The sequence below is a fragment of the Aotus nancymaae genome, unplaced genomic scaffold (assembly GCF_030222135.1).
Source record: "Aotus nancymaae isolate 86718 unplaced genomic scaffold, 86718_ANA_hifiasm-v0.15.2.pri h1tg000108l, whole genome shotgun sequence".
In the NCBI taxonomy this organism is placed as follows: Eukaryota; Metazoa; Chordata; class Mammalia; order Primates; family Aotidae; genus Aotus; species Aotus nancymaae.
Window position 1 is genome coordinate 3,843,838 of NW_026988523.1, and position 21,272 is coordinate 3,865,109.

Here is a 21,272-nt window from a genome sequence, read left to right on the forward strand (position 1 = left end):
TGAGACACAAGTGCCTAACCCATTGGATTAGTCTAGAGTGCCTTTCTTTGAAAGTAAACCTGAGTACTCTGAGAAACGAGGTGAAGCCTATGTGTTCTCCCTGGCTGATTTTAGTGGAGGAAGATCTATTCACAAATTCATTTATTATGCTTTTGTTTACCTTTTTATCGTCAAGGTTATTTATTGGCTTAAGGAGAGGTTTTAAATGAAATATAAAAGATTATGTCTCAGATGAAGTTGAACTCCTGATGTGAAATGCCACATTTTGAAATGCAAATGTTTTTCAAAGGTTGACAGCTTTAATCAAAGCAAAAAGTCTCATCTAAAAGTTTCTTTCTGTTCTAAATCAGTTCCTTTAGAGAAACACGGTAAATGCACTTGGAAATTTCTTTTATATCTCCTGTTATAAAATTAGCCTGAATTCTTTAGGTCTTAGTACATACATAGAGACCCAGTGTCTGGGGAAGTCTTATTCTGGGCCCTGTCGCGCTCAGATGTGGTATGCCTTGCTAAGCTTGAAACATTAGTTATATCTGTGTGCCCTATTTTAAATTTAAACTCCTCTCCTATAAGATTTACTAAAAACACATTTTTTGAAGACCATTGTGAAATCACATATTCTCTAATATTTTAAGTAAATGGAAGGCTGCTTTATTTCTCTTATATATATTGGTATAAGAGAAATTTAGTGTGTTCAAGAACATGCTTAATGGATTGGAAAATGGGTGTGGTTCAAAGCCTGATGTTTCAAGATCTCTGGTTTGAATTTGGCTACAACCAAGAAGTACTGCTCCTTTTTCTGTCTGGGTCCTCCATAAGAACTTTTCACACCAGCCATAAATAAGCCAGATGGCTGCCACGTGGTCCTTACCAGTGAGAGGCTGCACACAGCACACTGCATGAATGGGGATGAAATCCTTCCTGAATTAATATAGGGTTATATTACTTGGACCTCAGCCGTATGAGCCTCATTGTCTGCATCATATGTGTTTAGCATATGGACATCTAACTGAAATATTAACATGGCAATTTATGCGTGCCTTTTTTGGAAATATTCTATTTTAACGGAAAGAATTATGTAGAAATACTGGATACATTTTTAAAAAACATCCATAATTTCACCATCTTGACATAAGTAGTATATTCATTTTTGTGATTAGAGTTCAATATTTTATATAGGTATAGCCTTAGTGTACATATTATTTTGTATCCTGCTCTTTTCACTTAAAATCATATAACCTAGTACGTTTTACTCATTTCATGGTATGCTTTTATATCATTTCTCTCTTAGAAATGGAATTTGTAAAAATTAAGCATCATAAAATCTGATTGTTCATATTCTGTATGAAGAATAAATAATCTTCAGCTATAAGTAGAAAAGTGATGTTAAAGCAATAATTTAATCAATGACAATGTTTTTTGATCCAATGTTGACTGAAGTGTTTATATTTTGGTTAATTTCTAAAAGTAGCAAAAAGCTATTCTGTTCCTTGGAGAATTTTCTACTATGTTTAGAACTAAACTATGTTATGATTTCACACTTTGAAGCTTGATAGGAAATATTTTTAAGGAATAAAAAAGAAAAACAAGTGATTCAAAGCAAAGGAAATGATAGACCTTTTGTATCACAAAAAATTAACTCACTGTTCTTGTTGGTACTATTACGTCAAGTTAGTTATCTCACATGTGACACTCATTAAAAGGCATTTCTCTTGGTTAATTCTTGGAACACTCCTGTGTGATAGCTCTGTCTTGCTCTGCTTCCAAAGAAAGAAGAGACTAAATACTTGCCCAAATTTAAGCCTTCAGCAAGCAGAATTAGAACTAATGCTTGTGATCCCTCTTTTTATACAACATGTTAAGCCACATGACTGTATTTTCATTCAAATTAAACCTTGCATTGTATCGAAAATAGTAAAAAAGTATAAGATTGGTAAACTATCTGAAATCCTCTTTTTATTCAAGAGCTATCTTAGATCATTGAGGCATGCCTGCAGCTGAGGTCCACGCTGTGTGGGGTGTGGGCTTACCATTGGACTGATAGATGTGGCTTGGTCATACAAACCAGGGACAGTGAGCAGACAGTTTTACCAGAAAGGATAGTTTGCTGACTTCCACAGTTATTCCCTGAAAAAAGAAAGGAGAAAACCAAGGCACAAAAGCAGTTAGTTATTTGCATATGGTCAGAATTATGGGTTGGAAAATAGCCAACACATTTTTTTTTTCTAGGTATCTTTTACATCCAGAGTGGTAGCTGTATAATTTATTGTTCAAACTGGGATTTTTTTTAGAGTGAAAGGGGAGTGCTATTAATAATTATACTAGGACAACATGTATAGGCCAGACTGTCTCTGGCAAACTGGGACATATAGTTTGCTCTAATTGTAGCACCTACCTCATGACCTCACTCATTCCCTTGAGCATGTTAGAGGTGATGACATTAGGCAGGCAACTGAGTCATCGGGGGACAAAGCGTTCCCTAACACAGACACTGTTGTCCTGGCAGGTGTCTTCTTTACCCATCCATGGCCAGTTAAAGGAAGCTTGTTTTTGGCACACACACCCATTGCTTAACTTGGAACTGTTTTTCTTAGGCAAATTGTAAGAATGAAAGAACATGCAAGCACCAGAATTATTCAGACTCACCGATCCTGCAGTGCTTTTACTTCTTGGGTAGCAGTCATCAACCAAGTCCTGAACTTTTGACTGTTATTTGAGCTGAAGTAGCCAAGAAACATTTTCCCAGAGACATCCTTTCCTAGATGAGGTGGATAGTGAATGGCCTGGTTTTGCAGCACTGACCTGAAGTGCCATTTCCAGAGGGAGGGCTGGGCTTAAAAGAAAGCTAGTGATGAGTGAAAGAGAGGCCAGCTATCCCTGTCCAAAGCTTCCCTCCCCATCCTTCTCCCCACCTCATTTGATCATGGTCATGGTGCTGCCTGACATCTGCTGAACGCATTTGGCTTATTTCTCCCTTTCACACTTTCAAAAATAGATCCTCGTCCCTCCCAAGATGTTGTTTACACGAGGGGCTTCATAACGGATTCTAACGGAAGACACTGAAAAGGTAACTTGTCAGAGGGGGAAGAGGGCGGCTGCTTGGGGTAGGGTTTAAGTGGGAATCGAGAGTGTCTAAGAAAGTGGGGTTTGCAGTTCTAGAAATTTCAGCAGTGAAGCCCTCAAGTGAGGAATACTATTGCGAACCAGAGCTGCAAGAAAGCATGTCCACAAAATGAAGTGTAGTATGATACTAGTCTAGAGCAGGGCTCCTCAGAGATTGCTGTGCACAGGAAGTATCTGGGATCATGTGACTGTGCAAACTCTGATTCACTAAGTCCAGGGTGGAGCTTGGATTCTGTATCTCTAACTTGCTCCTAGGTGATGCTGATGCTGCTGACACTTGGTACACACTTTAAACAGTGAGGCTTTGTAGGTTACAGGACAGGGTTTGGAAGAACTATGTTCTTGTCCTGGCTTCTGCTGCTCCTCAGGTCAGTTAGATCATTGTTCTCTTATGTAGCTTTGTATCTAACATGAAGCTAGCACGAGTTTCCCCATTGCTTATTTCACAGGGGTGTTTGGAACCTACCAATAAGCAATGTGCACTTCAGAAAAAAATCTTGCAGCAATAGAAAGATGCAAGAGGCTTTATATATGAAAATATTTCTAAAATGAAAAGTTAAAAATAGCAGAAAAATCACTGAAAATATAGTACAAACTGAAAGCTTACTTTAAGAGATAAATATACGTATTAGAAAATCAACTTCTGAATTTCAAAACAGAAGTTAGAAACAGAAGTTAATTATTTACATCACAAAAGATCCCTTTCAAAAGAATTTACCAGATCTCTTTTTAAAAGTAAATTTCCCTAGGAAACCTGGTATTACATTTTGTCAGGTGAAGCAAGTATACCTCCGTTGTTCTTGCACTGACAAAAGAACTGACCACAGAGACTTTCTGCAACTTCTATGCACCACATCTTGAACACATAACCCCTACAGTCTTTGAAAAAATCCTGAGCTAGTGAAACCCAAGGATTTCAGAAAAACTCATAGACTTCTTAGGCTGACATATTTGTCTTTAGGGTGAAATTTTAAACATCCTGTCATCACTTGTTCAAAGGGCCAAATAATAGAAAACAAAGAGCTAAAAATGAGTCCGGTATTATTTTTTCCCCAAGCTATCAATTGTTTTGTGATTTGTAGGACTTAACACTATAGGTTTTTAGAAAGCAGAGGGGCAGTTGTTCATAAGTTTCCTGAGTTTAAAATTATAGCACGAATAGTATTTTCTGTACTTCCTCAATGTTTGGTAGTCATTTTAACATATTTTTTTTTCCCCTCACAGCTTTCAGGGTAGGTTGAAATGATAAAAAATGATTTGTCCCCAGTGAAAACAGTACTCTCACCCTGCTGGTGGTTAGCATTCTGCTATCTATGGCTGTGCTACATCTGCTAGGAATCTCCAAATAAGGAGATGGAAACATTTGAAGCTGATTTAAATGTGTCAGCTCTGTGTAAGTCCCAGTGCAAGACTAGCTGAGTCAACAGGGATCAAGCATTTATTATGAATCCCTAATTTCTCAATGCACTTTATTCAGTAATGTGGTTTCTTGGTCACTGACACAAAGAACTTTACTAAAACTAACTAAAAATGGTTCTTTAGCCAAGTCTAGAAACTCAGTCCCAGGACTCAGCTTATGTCTGTACCCTACTTCCAAGAATAAATGGGTTTTACTTGGAAGGCCAGACCAACAGGCAGGATCTCCGGTGCTGTTAAGCAGGCTCTTGGTTGTTGTCATGTGCTTAATCTGTACAGATCACTTAGTTTCAATCTCCCCATTTTATCTAAGCAAGCTGAATCCTGTATAGGAAGGACTGGTTATTTTACATGCTCTGAATGGCTCTATAAATTGGTTGAAAACAGTTAATTACCCTCATTGGACCTTTAAGAAACATTTCAGCGTTCTTTTTCTTTTCCTAAAGCAGAACTTTAGAAGTTTCCATGACATGGAAAGCAGATGGTCATGAACAATTTCATATTGGCAGCCACTCAAGGCTCTCTTGCATCTGTTGACACTTTAGAAGACAGGTCCTCTCCATCTTACTTCTAATGCCATATTTGAAGAATGACTAAGCTACTCTTAGAGTACTCACTTACTAACTCTGTATTTTCTCATTTGTAATAATAAGTTTTGCTTTTCACTGGTGTATCCAAGGACTGCTCACTGCTTGCCTATATGACAACCTTAGCATAAACTGAGAAGCTGGATCCATGTCAAATTACTGGAAAACAGACTTTCAATTATTTAATATGTGCCCAAAATATTAATGGAATCCCTATTTGTAGGATTACATATTCTAAACTTTGTTAAGAGGCTGTGAATTAAGATGGCTTCAGTTCTTTTAGCCTACTTCTTATGGCTATGGAATGCTGGAACAAGTTAAATCAATTTTGAAAGTTTATACATTTCCTAAGCATTTATCAAGTGAAGATGTTATCACCTATCAAGCTCCTAGGGAATTGCAAAATTCATTCATTAAAAACAACTGCTTTTTAATCCTCATGCTCCACTAATTTGAGGGATACCTATAAGGCATTCTCACAGGCTTGCCTTTGGTGGTGTTCTTATAATAATGTCACCATATAATCAGACAAGGGCACTGTTCTTTACTGTGGAAAAGCGGGCTGCCATTTACGTGAAAAATGTCCCTGTGAATATCCAATCTCCCATGCAATCGATGATCTTAATTCCCATTAATTTGTGTTTGAGATAGAAAGTGCATCAACATTCATCTCATTTGGGGTATTACTGTCTTGCCTACACTCGAGAAAGAAACTCAGTATTTCCAAGAAATGTGTTCCCTACTAAGTCCTCAGACTAGAATATCAGGTGGTAAAGGCAGTTGACTCTGAAATCACTACAACAAAAATGATCATACAATAGGCCACTTGTAATCACTACTATGTAGACACTTCTGGGAAACAGCAGTAGTATCTTCGGTAAACTAAAATAATCTCCCCAAGGTTCCAATCTTCCTTTTCAGCTAAAGAGATGGAAGATGGAATACAACTTTGATTATCTAAGAAAGAGCAAATTTTTGTTAAATAGGACTTTGCTCGTCCAGAATCTCAAAAAACAAAAAACACATCCCTCAGAAAATTAGACCAAGTACTTAAGAGCACAATATTCTATGACAATCTACAACTTAGCATCAGAGAATTTTTTATGTAGTTTTAGCTTTCTGTTTTCACAAGCCATCCAAATTTATTTCTCAATACTTAGCAAATAATACAGACAACTCCTAATTCCAGTTTCTCTTCTATGTGTTTAAAATTATACTAACTGTGTATTATCTTTAGGGCTTAATTCTCTCACAGAAAACTGATTGAGAAAGGCTGACTTGGTTGATTGTATAATAAACTATGACTTAGGAACATTTCCCAAATCCAATAGTCTTTTTTTCTCAGCTACTTAGATATTCGGGTTCTTGGTATATCCTAGAAATTTTCTGAATATAGGTTTTGTGGGTTTACATACATTTATTGTAAGGTCTTGAATGGAACCATGAACCAAATGATAATATGTATATGGATTTTGAAAATAAATGACATTTTTTGGTACATTCTAAAAAAAAAAAAACTTGTCTCACTTTGGTGGATTGTTCTGGTCATTTATCTCACTTCTAACTTAAACCTCCCTTAACTGGGAACTCTTCTGCTTCTATCACTTGGTAGGCAGTGGTAGCAGTGATAGTCTATTCTAAAAGTCTAGCTTGTACTAATAATTTCTTCAGTTTTTATTGTGAAAGATATTTTTTGATGGATCCAAGTATACACAGTCATCAGCTCCTGCTTCTGTCATATGCTACTGACTTTGCTCTTTCTATTAAGATAGTAAAATTGACTTTAAGGACCAGTTCCTATGAATAAAAGCATAGTGGTAAGATATATATATATATATATATTTAGAGATCATTACTTGTAGCAGAATGACAGAAATCAATGACATCAAGCAGGAATCAATTTAATCATACTGTATCTAACTATTTTTAGTTATCTGTCTGTTCATTGAACATACAGTACTAGATGTGATGTCATCTCTACCTGAGGATACACTTGTGAGCAAGGCCGATGTGGTGTCTGATCTATGGAGCTCACAGTTGAAACAGTGATAGATACTAAGCAAATTATTAGCTAAACTTGAATTAAGTGCTAAAAGCAAAAGTTCAGTGTGCTGTAAAAGAACCTAACCTTGTCTAGAGGGCTGAGACCATCTACCACAAAATGATGAGTAAGAATGAAGCATGCAAAAATGAAATAGAGGAAAGTTGGATCCCTTTGTAACCTTTCTGAGTCTTTCTCCTTGTGTCAGAACACATACATGTATGTGTGTAAACACATACATGTATGTGTGTAAACACATACACAATCACCCATACACTTAACCAGGGCTATAAATATTTTTAATTAAAGATGTGTATTTCTGGAAAGACCTAGTGATCTGGGACTCATTATATTTCTTTAACTTAATTTTCTTGAGTTAATTATTAGTAGCTGAGCTGAAATAGGTTATTATGAGTTTTGACTACGTTGTATCCCAAATAAGTATCAATGATACATTCTATTTGTGGAGTAGCTTTACTTTTCTCTCTTTCTGATCTTGTCACTTGATCCCCAGAACCACAAACTCTTATGTGGCTGACAAAATTCCATTGGAATGCAGGCAACAGAAGAGCACATGTCATTCCATTTATAAGTCTATCTCATTCCAGCCCTCAGTTGAAAGGGATTTTGCTAATCTTAGAAGCAACTAGAAACATTTTTATTTAATTAAAATGAGTATACTTTTAACTATTTAGTAGAAAGAGTAATTTGCTACTAAGTCTATGAAACCATTTCTTTTTCTTTTAACAGACATTCATGGATGCAATTAACAGAAACCCACCAATGATAAATTTCTGCGTAGCAGTGTTCTCAGGTCTTAATTATAATCTCTGGCAATGAAAAACAACTTCAGATCTTTCTCAGCAATAATGACAGTGAAAAACAGTTACCTCTGAGGTCAAGAATGCTGAAAATGGAGCCTTTGATAGTTTATCTAGGAGATTTAAACATTTCCAAAATAACTGACCCAAAAGGCAGAGTGTGCTATTCAAGTTCTTCTGAAGAGAGGTTATAAAATCAAGGCCAGTGGGTTAGTAACCTCTTGATTCAGCAATGCGTGGTGCTATCAACCAGTAAATTAAGAATGGCAGAGAACTTACCTTGGATTGTTTAACTGGTTCTCCATGCACATTATTTATTATGGCATTTGTTGATTATTTAAACTGTTAGAAGTAAGGTCAGCTATCTAGAGTGAAGAAGCAAAATTCCCTTTAATTTATTTTCAAATGCTTGTTTCTATTCCTCACTGCTCCTACAGGCTGGGGAGGTAGGCAGGAAAAGAGATGAAATAGTGTTTTAATTAGTCAGCTGATGAAACACCTGCTATTCAACTTGAGCAACTTTCTTCTCTCACCCCAGAAATAAATCATTACTCACTGTTACCAACACAACAAATACCTCTCCCTCCCTTTCCTCGCTCTACATCACTTTCTCCTGCTCTTCAAAACACGGCCACTCTTTTCTAAATACCTTAGATGAATGGAAAGCTGGGGCTTTAAGGGACCCTAGAGGCCATCTAGTCCAAGCCATTGCCCCTGCCTGCCCCCATGCTGAGAGTACATCCATCTGGAGCACGGACTTGCAGCTTTGTGAAACTAATGCCTGTTATTCTCCCTGCTCTCTCCTTTGTCCCTACAGCGCCATGGCTACTTATTCTGCCACATGTGCCAACAATAGCCCTGCACAGGGCATCAACATGGCCAACAGCATTGCCAACCTGAGACTGAAGGCCAAGGAATATAGTTTACAGAGGAACCAGGTGCCAACAGTCAACTGAGGAAAAAAATAATTAAACAGGCCTAAGAAGAAATCAAAAACCATAAGACACCTATCCCGCTCTGTTATTTCTTCATCTGCTGGGGGAAAAAAGTAAATCACAAACAAACAAAAAACAGAACTAAAACATTGGGACCATGGCAGAGAAAAGCAGGAGAGGAGCAAAATGAAAATTAGTTAACAAATGTTCTTCCTCCCTCTGGGATACCACCACCACTTGTTTCTGTGTGTGTTTATTTTGTTTTTCTTTCTATTCATGCTTTGCTTAATATACTCCAAGCTTCTTCAGCTAGGTTCAGCCCACCCACCCCCATGATTGTATGAAGTTATTTTAAAAACTACAGCAGCCAAAGAAACCTGGAGATATATATATATCCAGAATGATTGCCTCGAGTCTCCTCATTGACTTGTTTGAACCTGAGTGCCTTACCTGTTCTCTTCCCAGTTCTCTTTATAGAAGCTCTAGGAGCTTTTGAAAAGCCAAAGTCTTTCTGAAGAATCTGTGCCAGGCAGACATAATTCCCTTTCTCATTGTCTTCATCTTTGTTGGTCACGGTAAGGTTTTTCTATCAGCCTCTGAAAAAAGAGTTGTGCACAACATCTGGTCACTGGACTGTCTGAACCAATGCAATTGGCTGTGTCTGGCTAATTCTAAGTACTAAGCTCTACGTCTAAGCTATATATTTAAGCTTGAAGCTATAGATTATATCTCTATCACCACCACCCCTCACCCCACACAAACACAATTTTATCTTAAGTTAAAGATATTTGTCTTTAAATGATGTGCTATCACAGACCATTTGGTAGAAGAAATATTTTTCACATGAGAGAAGAAGAGAAATTTCTCTAGAAACACAAAGAGTGAGTCATAAAAGCCATGCCTACATCTCTTTGGTGCCTTAAGGATAGTGAGATGCACAGTTATATATATACTGTATATATTTATATATATATATGAATATATATATATATATAAAATATTGCAAGCTTGAGTTTCCAATTTCCCAAACAATACAAAAAGCAAATTACACACCATCACCACTATTCTTATCTCTATAGTGATAAGACATTAATTAGGGATCCTGCTGTTTTTCTTTTTCTACATAAAATTCTCATTAAAGCCAGAGAACAATTGATAGGGCAGCTGTTTGAGGACAGGTCTCATTTTCACATTAGGGCTTTAAATGAATTAGAAACTATTTGAGGCTATAAAAATGGAGCCTGAGCTGGGGTGAAACGCTGATACATCTGATCTATCATGGGAATTGCAGTTAGCGAGAGGAGGGAAAACCATTTAGTCATCTACCCTTTCTTCACTCAACAGGAATATGAAAGACACATGTTTAAGTGAAATACCTAAAGGTTTTCCTAAATTCCAACATTTAAAAAGCAATTGTGGGCTATTTTTATTTTTTAATATTTTGAAATAAATTTTAGTGTCTAGGGCTGGGAGCCAGGACTGATCTTTCATTTCTTTTTCTTTGTTCCCAGCCATGCTTTTGTAACTTGCCAGGTGGACTTGACCAACTACATTACTACCATGCTGTGCCTCAGTCTGCCCATTTGTAAAATGGGATTAACAATACTTACCTACCTCACAGGGGTGTTGTGAGGCTCTATTCATTTGCTCCTTTACTTTCCTGTATTCTCTGTATGTCCAGCACTTTGTAGCCATGGGAGGAAAGGGACTATAAAAGTGTACAATGTTAATGGAATGATACGGTACCTGGAAGCCTTGTTTTCTAGTAAGGAAATGCTACCTTGCTGTACATACTTATAACCTTGTATTTGGAAATGAGAAATAGGTTTATATTTTCGGATCTCTCAAAAGTCACATCATTTGACCAAAGAATAATTTAAGACACATAGAACAGAATATTTTTAATTTATATTTTCATCCTGACTGGCTTAGTTCTAATAACTTTTAGTTGTGAGTAATTAAAAAACTTTGGATCAATTTTGGTCAAATATGCCAACTTGGTACTCTGAGTGACAGACAAGGATTTTTGGGTTTAAGATGCACTTTTAGCACATATTTGAATTTGTATTTCCCTTGGCATATCACATTGAGCTAAGAGTGATGTTATTTCAGTCTAACAGCCACCAATCTGAAATTGTATTTCAAATGTTGATTCTGCAGTTCTTTAAATAATAATGAAGCTCATCTTATACATTTTGCTTTCACCAATTGATTCCCTCTTCTCTTAACCTACTATTAAAACATTTCTTACTGAATGATTCAAGTAGGCTTGCTGAACAGCACACATTACATGCTTCCTGAAGAGTTTCTACATTCATCCATCTGTCCCATTAGTTGCTGTGGATTATCAAGTTTTGAAAAAACAGTACATCCCAACAGACTGAAACATTCTTAAGTGAAATGAGTATAATCCAAGAAAATGGTGAACTTTGGAGGTTTGGAGTTTGGAGAGAATGGCTAAGAAGATTTGAATTATAGGGAGGGAACAGAAATCATACATGAAAAGGTTTTATTGAGAAGGGGGAAATCTTAGCTAGAGGGACATGTGAAACAAAGTCATTTGAAATTTTCATTTGGACATCCATTTCCAGTGGTAAACAGCAAACCCTGAACCCACAAACCCAAATGACAGGTGAAATTGGGGGGTTCTATCCAATGTCTCGGGCAAGTGATGTCTGGGAATATCATAGAGTAACCAGTGCTGGTCAGCCAAAGTAACATTCACTGCTGGTGAACCAATAACACAAGCATCTATTATCTAAGCACTTGATTAAGAAGTATACATGTAGTACAGGCTCTCAATTTTGTTCATTTATTGTCGATTTTTAAAAATACAAGTTTGGTATGTGATTTGGAGAAGAAGCCGTCTGGATCTTAAGCCAGTTGTCAGTGGAGGGCTTCAGGGCCACAAACATCAAGACATATCCCTGTTCCTCACCATCATGATACCAGATACAGGTGAATACATAGGAACTGTCTGTGTCCTCAATCTCCCTCCAAACAAGATGCTGATTTGTAGGGTACTTGGCAGGTTAAATTAAACCAGAAGAGGTGACTTAATAAAAAAGGGAATGACATTTAGGGTATAAAGATCTCATAAGAAATATAATATGTAAATTATATCTTGCTTTATGTTGTAAAATATACATTGTTTGCGCTAGAATAGAAATGATTTCTTTTCAATAAAAAGAAAGAAGGATACTACCATGTCTTTTGTTATATATATTTGAGCCTGTGGATTCTTTTCTCTTTGAACTTCAACAACACAGATCTGCTAGGATCTGAGATTACATGCAGAAAAGTGAAGGTAAGAAGGGCTTATAGACGAGAACTTTATCTGAGTGTGATATTATTTTCTATGAAACAGGAAAATAATCTATTTTTCTTCAGAAACAAAGACAATGGTCAGAGGAAGAGAGGACATTGATTACTATAATAGATGAGAGTGGAACTTTTATAAGAGTTTAGCATTTTAAAAATCAATATATTTAGCATTCACAGTACCAGACACCATATGAAAAAAAGACTTCATATAAGCATGGCTGTTTGTTTTGGAGTAAAGAAATAGAAAGCTAAAATTTCTTAAGGATCCATCGTGTATAGCACGGGGTGTGTGGTCATGGGGAGGACAGAAAAACCAAATTGTGAGACATAGATTCTGTTTTCATCCCAATTAAAATCTGGTATAAAAAACAACTTCAGCATGCAAAAATATGCAACAGTTCAAGATAATATATTAAAAGTATCAAACACTATAGATAAAAAAAGTTCAGAGGAGGAAGAAAACATGCTGTGAGCTAAAGTGGGAAGTGGATTTTACAAAAGAACTAGGACTTAATATCACTAAGGATCTGGACAGGTAAAGAACAGGTGATGGCCTTTCAAATGAGGGAGTGGAGAAGAAGAGGTGAAGGCAGGGATATAGGAATGAGGAATTTGTGTTCAGAGATGTATGGCAAGGTGGACCCGGAAGAGATGGAGAGTTAATTTTAAAGTCGCATAGAATAAAATACTAGAGATCAAAGTCGAGCCTGAATTTTGCAGGGTACTGCATGTCAGACAAAGATGTTTGGACTTTTCCTCAGGCCACAGAGATACACTGAAGACTTTTGAGCAGACAAAAAAAAAGCCATGTGAAAAAAATGCTACTGTAGCAGGATTATTCTGGTAAAAGAATGAAGGTAAACTAGAGCAGAACAGGAACTGGAAGCAGATCAGATAGGGGTTGCTGCAAGGGAAACAAAAAACAAAGGATGAGTAGGAATCATCTTACAATAAAAGAATCATTGGGACATCGTAGCAAGAATAATAGAATGGAATCAAAGGTAGTATTTGTTTAAAACCTGGGGACTTGGAAAACGAATCACTGACAAAACTGACAAAATCTACTCCAAATGGGAAAGACCCAGCTATAGAAAATAAGTGCAATTTTTGTTGTATTATTAAAGCTAAAAATTTAAATGTAAGCATCCAGTAAGTGAAGACATAAAAATGGAACTTGGTATCAAAGTCAAAGATGGAGATATGAGTTTGAAATTAATCTTTAAGGAGGTGATACTTTGAAGTATAAGAACAAATGGGTTCATTGAAATGAGAAAGCACCATTATGACTCAAATAATTATTCCCAGTAAATGGCTTTTGAAAGTAGTTTCAGCCAGGAAGGATGATTATACTTTGAAGAACATCTCTAGTTGGGGAGACAGCTAACAAAGTCTATTTAAAGGAAGCTCTTTGAAAAATAGGAGGAGATTTAAGCTTATTTATTATTCCAGAGTTAAGAGAGGTTTTCAAAAAGAAGGGAATGTTTGACATTCAAATGCTATAGAGAAGATCAGCTAATTGGGAATGGAGGAAAGGCCATTGCATTCATAACTTTCAAGCGTACCTTTTACCAGAGTGCTGGAGGAAGAAGGTTGATTTACCAAGTTACGGTAGGAATAAATGCTTTTTAAAAATAGAACCACTTGTTTGGCATTATAAACTTATTAATAAGGATTCTTTCAGTTGCAGGTAGCAGAAACTTATCAAACTAGTCAAATTTATAAAAAGGCTTTATTTGAAGGACAACTCACCCAGCCAAGACGTGCTGCCAGAGCCAGGACAGCCCCAGGGATCCTAGACCCTGGAAAAAAGCCTATTCCTGTTTTCATCAAGTTGGGCTGCTATAACAAGATACCATAGACTGGTAGCTTTAAAAACACGTATTTATTTCTCACCGTTCTGGAGGCTGGGAAATCTAAGATCAGGAGGCTGGCAGAGTCGTGTCTGCTGAGGGCCCTCTTCCTGAGATAGCCATTTTCTTGTGGCCTCTCATGGCAAAAAGAGTGAGCTCTAGTTTCTTTCTCTTATAAGGACACCAATTCCATTATGGTGGCTCCACTCTCATGACCTCAGCTAAGTATAACTACCCCCAAAGTCCCTACCCACTAGTAATATCCGATTGGGGGCTGAAGTTTCAACATATGAATTTAGACAGTACACAAACATGCAGTCCTTTTAAGGTAAGTGTATTAGTCTGTTGTTACACTGCTAATAAAGACATACCTGAGACTGGGTAATTTATGAAGGAGTGAAGTTTAGTGGACTCACAGTTCCACAGGGATGGGAAAGCCTCACAATCATGGTGGAAGGTGAAGGAAAAGCAAAGAGATGTCTTATATGGTGTCAGGCAAAAGAGCTTGTGTAGGGGAACTCCCATTTATAAAACCATCAGATCTCATGGGACTTACTTAGTACTATGAGAACAGTATGGAGGAGACCACACACATGATTCAATGATCCCACCTGGCTCCACCCTTGACACATGGAGATAATTACAACTTGAGGTGAGATTTGGGTGGGACACAGCCAAACCATGTCATTCCACCCCTGGTCCCTCCCAAATCTCATGTCCTCACATTTCAAAACCAATCCTGCCTTCCCAACAGTCCCCCAAAGTCTTAACTCATTTCTGCATTAACTCAAAAGTTCAAATCCAAAATCTCATCTTAGACAAGGCAAATCCCTTCCACTTATAAGCCTGTAAAATCAAAACCAAGTTAGTTACTTTCTAGATACAATAGAGGTACAGGTATCGTGTAAATATACCTGTTCCAAATGGGAGAAATTGGCCAGAATGAAAAGGCTACAGACCCCATGCAAATTCAAAATTCAGCAGCATAGTTAAAGCTCCGAAATGACCTCCTTTTACTCTGTGTCTCACATCCAGTCACACTGATGTAAGAGGTGGGCTCCCATGGCCGTGGGCAGCTCTGCCCCTGTGGCTTTGCAGACTACAGCTCCCCTCCTTGCTACTTTTTTACAGGCTGGTCTTGAGTGTTGGTAGCTTTTTCAGGTGCACAGTGCAAGCTGTCAGTGGATCTACCATTCTAGGGTTTTGAAGATGTGGTGCTCTTCTCACAGCTCCACTACACAATGCCCCACTCTGCATGGGGGCTCCCACCACACATTTCCCTTCCGTATTGCCCTAGTAGAGGTTCTCCATGAGGGCTCTGCCCCTGCAGCACACCTCTGCCTGGATGTCCAGGCATTTTCATACATCCTCTGACATCTAGGTGGAGGTTCTCAAACCTCAATTCTTCTGTGCACTCGCAGAGCCAACACCACTTGGAAGCTGCCAAGGCTTGGGGTTTGCACCCCCTGAAGGCACAGCCCAAGCTGTATCTTGGTCCCTTTTAGCCATGGCTGGAGCAGCTAGGATGCAGGACACCAAGTCCCTAGGCTGTACACAGCAAGAGGGCCCTGGGCCCAGCCCATGAAACCATTTTTTCCTTCTGTGCCTCCAGGCCTGTGATGGGAGGGGCTGCTGTGAAGGTCTCTGACATGTCCTGGAGACATTTTCCCCATTGTTTTTGTGATTAACATTTGTCTCCTTGTTATTTATGCAAATTGCTACAGCCAGCCTGAATTTCTCTTTAGAAAATGGGTTTTTCTTTTTTATTGCATCATCAGGCTGCAAATGTTTCAAACATTTATGCTCTGCTTCCTCTTGAACACTTTGCTGCTTAGAAATTTCTTCTGCCAGATGCCCTAAATCATTTCTTTCAATTTCAAAGTTCCAAAAATCTCTAGGGCAGGGGCAAAATGCCACCAGTCTCTTTGCTAAAACATAACAAGGGTCACCTTTGCTCCAGTTCCCAAGTTTCTCATCTCATCTGAGACCACCTCAGCCTGAACTATATTGTCCATATCACTATCAGCATTTTGGTCAAAGCCATCCAACAAGTCTCTAGGAAGTTCCAAACTTTCCCACATCTTCCTGTCTTCTTCTGAGCCCTCTAAACTGTTCTAACCTCTGCCTGTTACCCAGTTCCAAAGTCACTTTCACATTTTTGGGTATCTTTACAGCAATACCTCTCTCTACTGGTATACCAATTTACTGTAATAGTCTCTTCTCATGCCGTTAATAAAGACATATCTGAGATTGGGTAATTTACAAAGGAAGGAGGTTTTGTGGAACTCATAGTTCCTTATGACTGGAGAGGCCTCACAGTCATGGTGGAAGGCGAAGGAAGAGCAAAGGGATGTCTTACATGGTGGCAAGCAAAAGAGCTTGTGCAGGAGAACTCCCATATATGAAACCATCAGATCTCATGAGACTTATTTACTACCCCGAGAGCAGTATGGTGGAAATTGTCCACATGATTCAATTATCTCCACTTGGTCCTGCCCTTGACACATGGAGATTATTATAATTTGAGGTGAGATTTGGGTGAGGATACAACCAAACCATGTAAGTAAGTTCCTACCCTTCTATCAGGCAAGGCCTGTGTACCGTGCCCTGAGCCTTACCTATATTCCTCTGACTGTGTCTCCCCCTGAGAAAAGAATTTATGGGGCCACCTGCATGTGCACCCCTGCAGCCTACACCCCCATTCTTGACCAAACTCCATGTACTTGAGATTTGAAATTCCCTAAACACGTGATCCCAAGCCCACTTTCAGGGCCTGAGCAGGCCACCTCTTGTGGTTCGTATTATTGAGGGATAGTCAAAAGTCTACTGTTGGTGGGGGTGAGAGTGTGCAGGTAGACCTGGGGTATGTGTGCTACAGTTGCCACACACACACACACACACACACACACACACACACACACATCCACTTTTGGTGCATGGTGGGACTGGGGTAAGGAGAGAAATGGGAAGGCTACAGGCTGGAGCCAAGGTCCAACCCCCTTCTCCACCACTACCATGATCTGGAAAGAAACCCCAAATAGTATGAGAATCCTAACAGCAAACCTGGCTTTCCAAGTCATTATGAAGGTATGTTTGCTATAGTATGAGACTAGAACATACTTTAACAGTCTGTTAGCTTGATTTATAACATAAACATATGGACATAAATATGCAGCCCTTCCATTTGTATGCTCACCCTGGGCACAAGACTGGACAAGGGCTCAACACTCCAGCATTCTGTCTATTTCCATCTCTCTTTTTTTTTGCCTCTTCTCTTAATCCTTTCCAATTAATCAGCCTTTGAGCAGACAAACAGTATGGGTAGTAGCTGCTTTAGATTCACATTCTTATGAGGGGTAAAGAATCTTCCATGCTGGTTCTAAGCAGAACAATACAGGGGATAGATTCTGGTTGGCCTGGAGGGGGTTATGTGGCTTTCTGAATCAGCACTGTGGTCAGGGAGTGAGAGATCCTCTGATTGACCAGACTGCTTTTTGAGGCACACTCTGATCCACAGATCCATGAGTACCCCAGGGAAATAGCTGTGGAGCAGGAGCCGCCTTCCATAAGAAAGGAAATACTATCCTGGAAGGAAAGGGACAATGGACTAACAAAAGCAGCAGAGATTCAACACTTTCTGTGCTGGGAGCCCCAGCATGCACAACACTTTCTTCCCATTCATAGTGCCTCTGCTTAACATGATGCCAAAAACTCCCAAGAACCCTTATCTGAAAACTCAGAGGCACCCATATTTTTCAATTAGATCCGTAGGTGGTTTCTTATGATCCTGTCATCTATAGCTAAGTTATTTTAACCATTCCTAATGGGTGTGGAGAAGAGAGGCTAACAACAGTAATATTTTCATTTAAGTAAAGAGGAAAACATATATAGTGTTCACTTGTCTGCAGCATGCAACACCAGGAACATGGAGGACTCAATCCCTTGACAATAACGTGGTTTCCTTGGCCAGTCTATCCAGCACCCACATCTGCCTACTTCACCCTTTGTCCCCCATACATGCCCAGGCCTGGGAAATAGGCACTGCTCTACTATCCCAGTAGATGAGTGACATACACCTTTTAAAATCTGGCTTGACTGCTTTTTGATTCCATTTCTGGAGATTCCATAACTACATACTAATATTATTGAGTCAAAAATATTGTTGAGTTATATTCTTGAGTCTGACCCCATCCCAACCCCACTTTTTTTTTCTTGATGGGACTCAGAGGTCTGCTCATTCCTAGGATCTCAATTTAATCTTCTGCCTTTGGATAGAATGACACAAAAGTTTTGGGCAGAGCTAATCTGCCTCTGTCCTCAGGCAAGATCCTAACAGATTACAATTTACACTGGGAGAGGAGTAGAGTTTATTATGTTATAACAGTCAAGCCTGTGGGGAGCAAGGACAGCAGGAAGGGATTGGGAAGAGGATGAAGAAAGAAGATTTGCGGTCATTTCTCAAGTTCCTCTTAAGCCTCAGTACTTTTCGCTGTGTTTCACAATTCCTTACTTTGTTTGAAAGTGGGAAAATGTTTCTGCCATTTGGAAGATTTTGACCCTCAGTCTGATGCTCAGGAGTTTTGGGGAGCTGGCTTGGAGTTGAGATCCTTCGGTTCTTTAAACTACTACAGGCCATCGAGTTCTAGATTTGAAGGTGTGTACTTAGTAACACTCCATTTTCATCTATCCATTTTTATGTTTCCATTCAGGTACATTTCAGTTGTAACTGGCAGTAACCCAACTCAAATTAGGCTAAGATAGAGTATTTATTAGATGGATGGGGTGTGGTTGTAGGACGAAAGGGAGATTTGTAAGATTTGTAAGGGTAAGTCTGAGAACCTCAGGTCCTGGTACTGAGACTTGATATCACCAGGACTCCATCTCCCACCTCTGAAGGCAAGTTTTCTCCTTCTAGCAGGAAAAAGGGCTGCTTGAAGGTGCAGACTTACCTCCATTCAGCTTTGGAAGAAGGATCTTAGAAACAAGCTACTATTATAAAAATCCTGAGGGATATTTAGTAGAGATGGGGTTTCACCATATTGGCCAGGCTGGTCTTGAACTCTCGCCCTTGTGATCCGCCTGCCTTGGCCTCCGAAAATTCTGGGATTACAGGTGTGAGCCCTAGGGGAGAATTCTGTAATTCTGACTTGGTATATGTACACTTATGAGCCAATAATTGTGCCCTGAAGGTACAGGTGTACTGAGTAGCCAGGCCAGCATTGCTTACCTGTCTCAGACACCACTTGGGTGCCAATGCAACTCCTTTTGTCCCCATTTGTAGCCCAGTCATTACTACAGTGCCCAGTCCCCATGATATTTCCACCAACCTTGAAGACAGAACTTCAACTGAACCAATAGATAAACACTCCCCACATTTTGTCTACATGCATACAATTATCGACCATCAGTCACCATAGAAGAGGTGCCCACCTTGATCATGTATCCTTTTTACCTGTATTCTCTCAACCCTTCATTCATTCCTGCTCTGTGGGATCATTTCCAACATTTCCAAACAAACTTCCTGCATATCAGCCATTATGTCCAACTCTACTTTTTGGGGGGCTCAGGCTGCATCCTTACCAAAACTGGGAGGACTGGGTAGTGGAGATCTATTGTTATCAGAAGATAGATGAGGAAATGAAATGTAGGCAGACAAAAATAGCACAGGCACACCAGTGAAAAGAAGAAGAAAGAGAGCACTTTTGATTGCAAATTGTTTTTAGCTCAACTGGTATTACCTATTTCTTCTTACTAATATTGGCAAATATTTGCTGCAAATACTTCAATTAAAACTGCAGCAATTCCTTTTCTCTTTCCTGTGGAAGACAGAATTCACATATTAGCAAAGTCCATTTGCTCTTCCATCTAGGCACACAGGTAGATTTCATTTCCCAGCATCTCTTGCAGGTAGATGCAGTCTCATGACTAATTTCTAGCCAATGGAATGTGAGCATAAATGGTATTTGACAATTTCAATCCTGGCTCAGAGCCCCCATTCACTCTTTTTGCTATTTCTTCCATCTGGCTGACTGAGATGACAACTTCTGATCAACTTGGGGAGCCATGTTTTAAAGTCAGTAAAGTAATAGCCTGAACCCAGAAAAGCGACTGCATAAAGAAACGCTGCAACCCTGACTGAACTGGAACCATCCTGGGGTGTTGTATGACAGAGAAATAAAGTTCTATTCTCTTGAACCATTACATGACAAGGTCTATATGTTACTGCAACTCAGCCCAACATAAAAACATCTCCTTCTTCTTTCTTTTCTTTCCCTCCTTCCCTTCCCTCCTTCCTTTCTTCCTTCCATACCACCAACATTTCAAAATCCCTGTGGTAACTCATGGACTTATAGCTCTCAAGGAACAGGATAAATTATTCTCCCACATTGGACTTTGTAATACACAGTCTTGTGGCATCTTGTACCCTTTGGATTATAAACTAATAAAGTAAATTGAATGTTGTAGTAAATAAATACACTAAATAATCCTTTCAAGAAATTAATGCCTGACACTCTGGAGTTTACGAGAAATATTTCAAACTGCCATTTGAGTTATAAAAAGTGAGCATTCCTAAAAGGAAGATAGCTAGGTCGTGGACAAATTAAAGGCATCTGACAACTATTTCCTAGACTTACATGTTTATTTGCTTAGTGTCATTCAGTTAAGCAGAGGTAAAATAAGGCTAGCAATCCTTACAGTTAGAGAAACTCACACATGTGCACAGGAAGACATGAACAAAAATGTTCATTGCAACATGGTTTGCAATAACAAAATATTGGAAAAAAACAAAATGTCTTTCAATAGGAGAATAAACACACTGACATGTTCAAACAATGGCATACTATTCAGAAATAGAAAATGAAGGAAACACAGCTACATTTATTCACTTAGAAACATAACTTTGAGGGTAGGATGTGTTGTAAAAAGATGTGCGACCCTTTATAAAAACTTTAAAAATGCACACTGTAATAGTATGTTGTTTGTAAACATATATGTATGTAGTAAATATGCAAAAAAAAATCACAGAAGTAAGAAATGATTTCATAAAATGTCTTAATTGTTTCAGAAACAATTTCATCAAAAACAGCTTCTGAACGAGGAGGTGGAGGATAGGATTGGGACAGGTATACTGGGTGCTTCTAATACATCTGAAATGTTTTACTTCTTAAAAATAT

General features: G+C 38.6%; 1 protein-coding gene and 1 long non-coding RNA gene across 6 annotated transcripts in view; one reads left to right on the forward strand and one right to left on the reverse strand.

The window, feature by feature from the left end:
- Positions 1–12,124, forward strand: part of PRRX1 (paired related homeobox 1) — a 76,233-nt gene extending 64,109 nt beyond the window's left edge. Inside the window, exons 4-5 of one of the 3 annotated variants that reach the window (XM_064370447.1) lie at positions 2,996–3,067; positions 4,989–7,401. In XM_064370447.1, the coding sequence (XP_064226517.1) occupies positions 2,996–3,050 (55 nt within the window). In that variant the 3' untranslated portion in view covers positions 3,051–3,067; positions 4,989–7,401. Of the gene's footprint in view, positions 1–2,995; positions 3,068–4,988; positions 7,402–8,805 lie in introns of those variants that run through there. The other 2 variants (XM_012444593.3, XM_012444592.3) reach the window with 2 other exon arrangements.
- LOC105711728 (uncharacterized) overlaps positions 1–21,272 on the reverse strand; it is a 411,034-nt gene that overhangs the window by 3,480 nt on the left and 386,282 nt on the right. For all 3 annotated transcript variants that reach the window (XR_010340303.1, XR_010340302.1, XR_010340301.1), the window contains exons 3-6: positions 9,374–9,519; positions 8,268–8,426; positions 2,647–2,833; positions 2,031–2,127 (exon numbers count right to left, since the gene is read on the reverse strand). This is a non-coding gene — a long non-coding RNA (uncharacterized LOC105711728). The remainder of the gene's footprint in view (positions 1–2,030; positions 2,128–2,646; positions 2,834–8,267; positions 8,427–9,373; positions 9,520–21,272) is intronic.